This window comes from Apaloderma vittatum, unplaced genomic scaffold (genome assembly GCF_000703405.1).
Source record: "Apaloderma vittatum isolate BGI_N311 unplaced genomic scaffold, ASM70340v1 scaffold10129, whole genome shotgun sequence".
Lineage (NCBI taxonomy): Eukaryota > Metazoa > Chordata > Aves > Trogoniformes > Trogonidae > Apaloderma > Apaloderma vittatum.
This window is the reverse complement of record NW_009733642.1, coordinates 75,131-85,610: the sequence shown is the minus strand read 5'-3', so window position 1 is coordinate 85,610 and position 10,480 is coordinate 75,131. Positions and strand designations below refer to the sequence as shown.

At 47.2% G+C, this 10,480-nt stretch overlaps 1 protein-coding gene across 1 annotated transcript in view; it reads right to left on the bottom strand.

The window, feature by feature from the left end:
- Positions 1–2,664, bottom strand: part of LAPTM5 (lysosomal protein transmembrane 5) — a 21,979-nt gene extending 19,315 nt beyond the window's left edge. Inside the window, exon 1 of the mRNA XM_009875992.1 lies at positions 2,555–2,664. Within this exon, the coding sequence (XP_009874294.1) occupies positions 2,555–2,653 (99 nt within the window). The 5' untranslated portion in view covers positions 2,654–2,664. The remainder of the gene's footprint in view (positions 1–2,554) is intronic.
- Between the last annotated feature and the right edge of the window lie 7,816 nt (positions 2,665–10,480).

Here is a 10,480-nt window from a genome sequence, read left to right as displayed (position 1 = left end):
TTTCCCTCCCTCCGCCCAGCTGCAGCTACATTATCGAAAAGGTGGAGAAGAAGTAGGAAAAAAATGGTTGCTGTTCTGTGTTATCTCTCAAAGAAGTAAGACAAGACAACCTTCCCAGAAAACTACGCTCTTTTTCAAAGGATTCTGTGTAAAAGAAACTATCTCATGGTAATCACCATTCTGGTTTTGCAGTGATGCACCACAAAGTTTCAGAGGGTGACACCAAACCCTCCTGACCACCAGCCACATCCAGCTGGTCACAGGGATGGTGGCTGAACTGCACAAGAGCTGTCATTTAGAGACACAGGGCTGCTTCCTACGCAGGCAGCCAAGGCGCTGGGGACTACAAGCGTGCTCCAGAAGCCTGGTGAGATCCCATGTCCATGTTGCTTGCGACCTGCCTGGTGCAGGGTGAAGCCAAATCATGCCTGGAAGAGCAGAAAGGGGACACGTGCAAGTGGCTTTGACTGTGGTGTGAGAGTTTGGTCCTCATTAAAATATTAGGTGGAGTTATTACTGCTAAGTCCTTTCATGTGAATGCGCTTAAGACACGCTGCAGGTGATGGGCAAGTCTGTTTTAAAAATGGTCTAAGAATCTAAGTGGTTTTTACCTATCCTGGTATTTACCTATGATGAGATACAAACTACAACTAAATGTATCACACATAATTTCTGGTTTGAATTACTGCTAACAGTCAGGGGAGGGATAAAAAAATTCCTTTTCTGTACCTCTGTTTCACCACTGATAACAAATAGCTCACATCGCTCGGCGTGCCTGTAGCTCTCTGAAGAAAATGTGTTGAGGTTTCCTGTCTTGTGTTTCCCACCTTTGCACAGACCTTTAATTTTGCCAGCTCCTCTTCAGATCTTGGCTATATTTCTTACCAGGGTCCCATTTCACGATCCTCCCTCTGCCATGGCCATAGTTATAATTGTCAGAAATTGCTTGTGCTCTGCTGCTCTGCTCAGCTTCGATATATCTCAATTTTTGTGTCTTGGAGTCATGAGAACGCGCAAGAAATGCAGGAATATCTTTAAAGCAGTGAGATGATAAGATTTCAGCTTGTGGCCAAAGAGGAGTTGCCTGCCCAGAGTGTAATCCAGATGCTCAGAAAGCAGAAGGCAAAAAAGCTTGTAGAATTTTTTGTTTCTTTGAACCAATCTCACAATGTTTCTGAGGTCCCCAAATGATTAAAATATGGCATGGAAATGCTGCTACGGCACCTGGCTTTCAAGTAATGCCAGGGGAAGGATATTGGCAGCTACATTGCATAAAGATGAGGTGTAGACCCAAGTCTCTCTGCTCTCCTGCTCTGGGCTGGCACACGACCATCTCCTGCCCCAAGCCAGGGAGGTGCAGAGATGCCGTGTCCAGCACAGCCGCCCCCTCGCTCGCTGCCTCCTGGAGCATTTATAAAATCCTGTCGCTCACTGGATGCTTTCCTACCCAAAATAAAGCAATGAAGCTGCTCTCCGGATTTCTTGCCTTCCATTTCACGGGCTGAGTCTTTCAGCAGCGTGAGCAGCCATGGCGTTGTGGAAGCCAAACCCATTAAAGCATCATGTCAGACCGCTGCCTGGGCTTTGTGCGAGTGAGGAGGGGGCTATGGCGCAGTGGGGCTTTGCTCAGGCAGCTTGGGTTGCTCTTGCTGCCTCAGCAAACAGATTGGTGCTGCAGGGGACCATGGCATGTCCTTCCCACGCCTCAGCTGCCATGTCCTGCACGTATTTGCAGGCTACATCTCCCCTCACTCCACCTCTGTGCAGGGAGCAGTTTAAGAGCCCTCACTAACCGTTATCACCCCGCAGGCTCCCAACCCCGTGACGGTGCACAGCGAGGGCAACAGAGAGGATTATTTTAAGCGCCTCCACCGTGTGAGAAACCACATCCTCAGAACGACTTAAAGCCCCCTGAAAGCACCTCTGTGTAAACAGGTGGTGTGGAACCAACGTCCCTCCAGGCTCTGCCCCCTCTGCTTGCTGCCACCTGCGCCCGCCCCGCAGCAGTTTTGCCAGCTGCTGAGCCCAACCGCGGATGCAAACGGAAGACAAAATGCTGCATAGAGCGTCCAACTAGCCGTAGACAGAGAAATGAGGCAGCTTTGCCCACCCACCTTTTGCTTGCTTCCCTCCTCCTTCCAGTGGCCCATAATTTCAGTGCTCCCATTGCCAATGGGCTGCCCAGTTTCTAACCAACGGGGCCAGGGAGCTGCACCGAGCCCTGGCGAAGCAACACACCCCTGCACGGGTAAGAGCTCCTGTCTTAAGCTTCAAGGAGAAACAGGAAGCAGAGTGAGTTCCCATGAGCTCCAAATGGTAGAGCCAGGGAAAAAAAAATAGTTAAAAAAACCTCCCAGTACAAGAAATGTCTTCCTGCCTCTCCTCCTCCCCGCCCCCACCTTCTCTTCTTTTGTCCATCCGTCTTAAACCATCGTTTTTTCTCTCCTGGGAATACAGGACAGGCATGAAACCTCATGATCTGCAATGGTCACACCTTCTGCAAGGCTTGCTTGTCCCCCTTTCCCTGTCCCCCCTTTTCCAAGCTGTAACTTACCATGTGGAAGATCCCTAGAGCGACTGTTGCTGTCTTGATGTTGAAGAAGCAACATTTGGGGGGCTCGGCGGTCGTCTGGGCAATCATTTTGTGATCCATCTGCACAGCTGTGAGTTAATGAGTCTCGATCTGCAGCAGCCGCCCCACTGAAAAGCAAAGTGAGCAGAGCAGCCCAACTTCCTTCCTGGCCTATAAATGTGTTAAGTCATCTACAAAGTCACATGAGGCCTTTGATTTCTCAATAATAAAGAAAGCAAAAATTTTCGTTGCTCTTCTAACAGATCTTTAACTGCTTTGCACATCCCAGATGGCAAACGTAAGCATAAATGCCGCTTCGGGCAGGTGGCGTCCGGCGAATGAGGTCCATGGGGGGAGGAGGGACTCAAAGCAGGGTGCAGCTCTGTCCTACAAAAATCATCAGAAACAAAAGCAGGGGGCCAAGAATGTCACCTTAAACTTGACCTGCTGTTTTTGCAGTGAAGCATCCAAGTTCCTCAGTTTGAAGCAGCTCGTTCCTTGCCAGCAGAGTCACCGTTCCATGGAAGCGCTTCTGGGAGCTGATGTTCGAGCAGCCCTGGACTCTGGGACCAGGAGGATGGTGTGACTCCGAGTGTCAGGGCTGCTAGCTGGGGGATCTGCAGGTATGCTCCTCATTCCTGGGACAGCTGATGTGATTTATGTTAATCAGCAAAAGAAAAGCAACAGAGAGATCTGAGCCTGGTGACTTAGCCTCTGTGCAGGATGTCAGAACGCTTGCCCCTGAACTTACTGAAATGTGCTCTTCAGTGTATATTTATAACCATTCTCATAAATCAACATTTTTTTTCTTTTCTTTTCCTGCCCTATGGGACAGAGAAGTCATGCTTCAGGCCTTCTGTGGAGCAGACTGACCTGAGCTTCTGGGTTCCTGGAAAAGCTCTGGTGTGTCACAGCAGGGTGACAGCTCTCCAACAGGTAAATGCAGGTAAATGTAACAGAGGATTGGGCACACTCAAACCCAAAGGCCTCAGGGGAAACACCTGGTTTCAGCATCCCAAATGCACCCACTGGGTTTGTTGTTTTGTGCTTGCAGGAGCATTCTTAGGCAGCATATCAGCAGGGCCCTACAGTGCTTTAGGTAGGAGGGTTTTCTTGATTGTTACGAGGCTAAATGCCCAAATTCCACCTCAGTGCCAGGAAATAGCTGTTCCATAGCCCTCCAGATCTGTACAGAGTATCACCCGTCCAGCTGTGTTATGGGAGGTGTGCTGGAAAACTTCCGTCTGGCTGCGTGGATGCTCTCAAGTGCCATGGAAGTTCCACATGACGCGTTTTTAGAGAAAGTCAGGAGTTTTGGACAGCAGCAGTATGAAATGCAAGTAGCTGAGCACGCCTGGAGACACGGCATCTGAGATAAGGTCAACTTAAAATTTAAATCACATGGTCTATAAACGAAGATTGGTCATGCCTTTAGGTCCCCTCCAGAGCCAGAGGTCTCTGCAGCACAAAGATATTTCAGGGCAGGGTCAGCGCTGTTGAGTCCTCTTGGATATTCCCATGGTTTTCTTTGGAATCTCACCAAATCTAACAGTTTATTACTTAAGTCCCAGGCTTTGAAATCACATGATTCTCTCTCCTGATTTTTTTTCCTTCTCCCTTTAAGGATGCCTCTGTGTTTTTCAGCCTTGCATTTGTGGGAAACTGTTTACAAACAAGAGCTAAGAGCAAGAAGAAGGAGCAAGAAGAGGAAGAAGGAAAGGATTCTCTTTGGTTCGGGGCTGTTTGGCGATTACGCTGCATTCTAGCCAGTCTCATAACAAGCTGGAGAAGAAGATGGACCCATATTCTTCAAAAGGCTGCTGACAACGGTACAACTCCTGCCCAGTGGTTGGCAGGAGGCTGAAAGCAACCTCAGGGTAGCCCTGGGGACCAGCTCCAAGTCAGAGCTGTAGGATCAATGGAAATGCTTAAATGCAAAACCAAAAAGCTGAGTGTCCTAGGAGAGAGTGGAAGTTGAGTCAGTTTTGAGTCAGCCCTGAGTGGTCAGTTTGATGTGTTTTATGTCAGTCCAAGTCCATGGCTTCAACTGCAGTTGAAAATTCCCTTGCAAACCCAGCTGAGCCCACACTGCTGAGCCCACAGTAAAGCTAGAGAGGTGTGATTTCCTTCTACACAGCTTTCCACCCTTTTCTACAGGTGGGAAACTGAGAATGGTGTGCAGAAATGTCCCAGTTCATGGCCACACTGTTGAACAGAAGAGAGCTGGGAAGGCAACCAGTGCCTGTGGATTTGCAGTGTATAAGGAGAGACTTCCTTGCAAGGCAAATATGAGATTTATAGAAGCTGAAATATAGGTTTGGCGAAAGATGGAATCATTGTAAGTCGTATTTCTGCAATCCACTCAAAAATGCTTGGCTTCTGAACAGCTCCAGACTTCAAAGATACATTTTATACGTAGAGTAAATTTGAAGTAAGTTTGGTCTGATTCCTCCCCAGTATGAATTTTTACAGATTCTACCTCTTTTTAGGGTAGGAAATAAAGTAGCTCCTACAGAGTATAGGTGTGGGTGTCCTGTTACAAGAGACCTCCTGCAGCTCCCTGTCTTCACATGCAAAGGCAAATCCGTGGCAGCAGCTGGGAAATGCTCCTTCCAGACAGTTTCTGTTTATTTATAGATGTAAATATTTTGTCATGCCTTATCACAGTGATGAAGGGTTTGGACTGAGCCTCTAAGATATAATCTCTTATTAGTTTGAAAGCCATATCTATCTATCTATCTATCTATCGATCGATCTACCTATCTAATCTATATTTCTTTCTTTTTCTCTCTTTTTCTCTCTTTTTCTTTCTTTCTTTCTTTCTTTCTTTCTTTCTTTCTTTCTTTCTTTCTTTCCTTCTTTCTTTCTTTCTTTCTTTCTTTTTCTTTCTTTCTCTTCCTTTCTTACTTTCTTTCTTCCTTTCTTTCTTTTCTTTCTTCTTTGTTTATTAACATCAGGAAAACCAGTGCACCACCAGTCTTGCCTACTGTTTTAATTTCCCCAGTTTTAGGTGAGATTAGGGCTTGTCCAGACATCAGGACCTTGCTGTCTAGTCTAAATTGCACACTGACCTGCCCATTGCCTAGGACAGGAGGCATTTCTTCCACATTCCCTTTTCCCTTTGGGAGGTTGGACTAGATAACCTTTAAAGGTCCCTTCCAGCCCAACACATTCTATGATTCTGTCCTGGGTTATGAGCAGAGCAGGATGGTGCCGTCTGCCTCGGAACCCTCACGCCAACCACAGCCTCCATGATATTCATAGCTCTGCAAAAACTTTGCCTTTCTGTGGTCACAGTGCGAGCTGAACGAGTGCAAAGGCCCAGTATTAGCTCCCAAGCCTAAAAACTTCTCCCAAGAGAGACTGCTCTGTCCCCTGTGTGTCTCCACCGTGCAGCCTGCAATGAGCACAGCACCAAATGGTCACCGACCCTCCAGACCTCCACAGGTGCTCAACACTGAGGCAGCAGACACCTACAGCATCATTAATTTAAGTCTGGTCCATGAGGATACAGCCAGAAAGCCCCCCTACTAGAGATGCAGATCATGCTGGCAAACTGCATCTCTAGTAGACATCACAACTTCTGCCTCCTGCATCAACGTCACCCAGAAAAGCAAAGTCTTGCTGCTCTGGAAATGGGGAGAGGCAGGTTTACTTGAATATTACCTGTCACAAGACTCTTTTATTTTTTTTCCCCTCCTCTACACGCAGTGGTGCAATGTTATGAGTACATACAGGCAGGTTTTCTTTTTTTCTTTAATTCCAAGCTGTATTACGAGTATAGACTTTACCCCAGTTTTTCAGAACTCCTGCTTCCAAGCATCCATGAAACCCTCAGGTGGAGAGAGGAAGAAGTGGGAGAATAATGAGGCAAATCTGACAGCAAAGATTCAGTGGTAGATCCACAGTACAATATAATATTGAAGTCTTCACACTCAGAGAAAGCACAAAACCATAGATGAGGACTGAAGGCAGCACAAACATCAAGTCCTGCATCTATCAGCACCCCTGGGGCAACTAGAGCTACTCCAAACCACAATAATATCTGGAGCATCTTTGGGGAAATGGGGTTAAAAATAATACTTGGTTTTAAAACTGATCTGTTTAAGCATCTCTCATTTACAAATCGGTTGCAAATACAGGCTTTGCTCTACCTTCTCCACATGAAACATATATGCTTTGGGGGCTGTCTCCCCTCAAAGCCATTTTGTGGGCCCAACTGAACGAAGGTGTAGGAGGATCAAGTATTTCCTGCTAATATGAAAAGCTGGTTCATAATCTGAACCTGTCTTTGCTTGCAAAGTGTACTTTACCTTTGCAATCGCCTCCTCTACTTTTTGAGCCAGACAGAGGCTTGCTTGTGCCTTTGAGCATACCATACCCAAACTTAGCTCACAACGTGTAAAAACAAATAGCAAGTGTGGCCCAGGCTGGGCCATTGGCTTCACGTAGTCCCAAATGCCACTGCATACTTGGCTCACAGCATTACCCTGAGTGGCCCCTTTCAGTGGTCTGCATACCAGCCTCTTCAGACACCCAGACTGTTGCTGAAAGATCGGCGTTGTAGGAAGTCAGCCTGCTCTAAAGGAACACAGCCTTGCATTTTTCCTGGAGTTACGGACACATACTTTACACATTTTGCAGAGCCTTGCCCCTGACTCCTTCCTGGAAACAATCCCAGGTGGGACCTCATGTTTGAGGAGTCTCATCCTTCGTCTCGATTCGCAGCCTCCTGCGATCAGAAAGCATCTCCCATCAAGGCATCTCCTTCAGAGGAGGCATGAGGAGAGGCTGAAACAAGCCACGTGCCTCTCTCCCGCCCACCTGCAGCAGCGAAAAGCTTCCTGGGCTCGCGTGTGCTGCTCCTCGATGAGAGCAGGGGAGAACCAGAGCGTAGGACAGCCACCGCGAATGAATCAGAGCTGCAAATGCGCCCGCGTTGCTCAGAAGGATATTAACACAGCCATATGCTCCCTGTCTAAATCTTTACACCTAATTCAGACATTGTTTCAAGCAGGCACTGTTCTATATAAAGACAATTATGGAAGAAGCGAGAATCCTGCAAGCAAGAGGTCGGGTTAGGAAGACAAAGCTTTTAGTCAAAAAAGCCGGTGCTGACTTCACAGGTGAGGAAACCAAGCACAAGGAAATTAAGAAGCTTTTCCCAGAGAAACAACCAGCCTACAACAGAGCAGACTTGTGCTTAAGCTGCCTGCACAGAAACCTTCAACACCCTCCCTGTACCAGGCTCCCAATTTCCATGCAGCCCTGATCCCGCTTAGTCCTGGGTCTGGCCCCAGCCAGTGGGAAATGTTGTTTCTGTCCTTCCTAATTGGCTTCCTCCAAAGCATTGCTTCGTGTATTTGCACTTCAGAAGAAGCCAAACAACAATGTGAGAGCCTTAATGAGAAGTGCCGCGTGCCAGCTGGGCAATAAATCTCCGGCAGAGCCTGGCATTGGGTCTGCTACCGCAAATTCCTGTTGCAAACCAGTTGGGCTCAGGCATCTGCTGCTGCCAGGAAAAAAGGAGAGTTTGGTTAAGTGGCCGACAAATTACTTCTGTTCGTAGAGTCTACTAATTAAACTAGACGCTCTTTCCTTTCGAACCTGTTTGCAAAAGCAGGTTTGTAAAGATGCAGCAAGGGAAGGATGCAACAGAAGCGAGATGTGCAGCCACTGAGTCGTTGCTGCCTCTTGCAGTGTTGCAGATAGAAGTTTATTTGGGGGGCAGGGGAACATGTAGGGCTTTCTCCAGAAACCATCAGGTCATGAAAATTTGCACCTGTTTGTAGGCTGTGACCAGAGATCTTGTGTCATGGGGTCCTGCCTTGGATCAAGGTGAAGGGTGCTCATAGGCAACAGTACTCCTTGATCAGAGAATTTTGCAAGTGAGTCCTTTGTTAACATCTCAGCTCCCCACTGAATCCCACTGCAGCTCTGGTCATGCAGGGGAGTGTTTCCTGCTCTTTAAACTCAGTTACTTGGGTTCCTCTGTTTCTTCCATGAAGCCTCCTGTCTCCAAACATGATAAGATGGTGAAACCTTGCATTAGGGACCAGTTAAAATAGAACGTATGAATGACACCACCATGATTTAAAAAAAAGCCTGTTTATGCTTTTCTACTCAGGTCTTATTGAGCAGACTGTGTTTCACCAGGAATATTTGGGGAACTCATATTTTACGAGTGAGTACTGTGGCAGCATGGCTATAGATGGGGCCATGGCAAGAGCAGTACAGCTGGATTTCACAATATTCCCAGCCTCCTTCCCCTGAGATGTGCAAGCCATGCTGGCCTGTCTTCCTCCTAGGTCGCCAGCCCATGCCTTCTCTCCCCAAACCCTCACTAAGCCAAACAACAAAGATTTTCAACCTGCCAGATTTTGAGACCTGATGAAAATATTCAGCGAAAGGTATTTGCAGGTGTCAGATATTATTAGCTTCTAAGAAAACCAGAAAGCCCTCCCCATAGTCATCTGTAGCCAGAAGCTCTCCAAGGGCTCAGAAGACAAAATGATCGTTTTGCTTATTCTGAGTGACAACAGCAATCTATTCATTAATGTGACTTTCATCCATCAGTTCATTATGCTTTATGTCTATGCTGATGTGTGTTTTGCCATTTGCTCCCTTTTTTATCGCCACTATGTGACATGCTTTATTCATCGCACCAGGATTTATATCTGCCCTGTTACCTGCTTTATTCTTTCATTATATTTTATATCAGATTTGCTATGCTTGATGTCCATACAGCCTCCCTCTAGATATACCTTACTATATTTTATATATTACTTTACATGCCTTCTGCTTTACTTAGACATAAAAAATAATAATCCTGAGTATATTTAAGTGCTCACAGAGGTAAAAGACTATTGTTTTCATTCAGCTGGATAAACGAAGCTGCTGGGTTGGCTTTTACTCACAGAGCTATGCAAGAACAAGCCCGTCCTTTAGTTTTAAATAAGGCAGCAGCTGAATCTGAATAGTCACCAGCAAGGATAAATTAATAAACTACTACTTCTGTTTAATTGTCATTCATATGAATGGTTAGTGAAGAGATCCCTCCCACCTTGACCTAGCATTATAAAATTAAATATGGGATCCAACTCCCCATTAGGACACTTAAATTTAAGTGTCTACTTGTGCGCCAGGTATCTAAATTGTCAACACAGTGTGTGAAGATCTGGCCCAATGGTGGAAACTGGAAGCTGTTCAGGTCACTTCAGAGCACACACTGACAAGACACCAGCTCCACCCTCCTGCTGGCTCTAGGGGTCACATCTCCGTTACTTCTCGTAAGAGCTCCCACCGTCAGCACACAGAGAGATCGCCATTTAACACCAAAACGCTGCTTCTCACCCCGGAGCTAAATCCCACCCTGGGTGTCCAATCTGATATCCACGGGATGATTCCCTCTCCTGAATGTAGTTGCCTGGCTGATCAGTTTGATACCTTGCTCATAAATAGCTTGTTGGCTGAGAGGACTCCCCTTTGCAACAGCAGCTGAGATGCCTCCACCTCATGAGGAGACCTGACCCAGAGAGCCTCCAAGGCCGGGACAAAGGGGGTACACAAAGACTTTGAGGTGTGTCCTACAACGCCCCTGCCTCAGAGCTCCTGCAGCTTTGGGAGGCTCTGCTTGAGAGGTGGCTGAGACACGAGGCTTCCACCTACGTGCAGGCACAAGCACCAGCAACGTGCTGCTGGAACAACGTGTCTCCAGACTCCCAGAGCATCAGCACACGTAGTCGTGAGCGTCCACTGGACTCCAAAGGACTGAGGGTGCTGGTCCTCTGCCAGCACAGAGGCCAGCCCAGGATCGGGTCAGGCCAGGAGAGAGAGGCACACTCCACAAGAGCAATTCACATCCAGAGCCGAACTTACCTTATTTGAGGGCAGAGAGTCCCGTTCCAC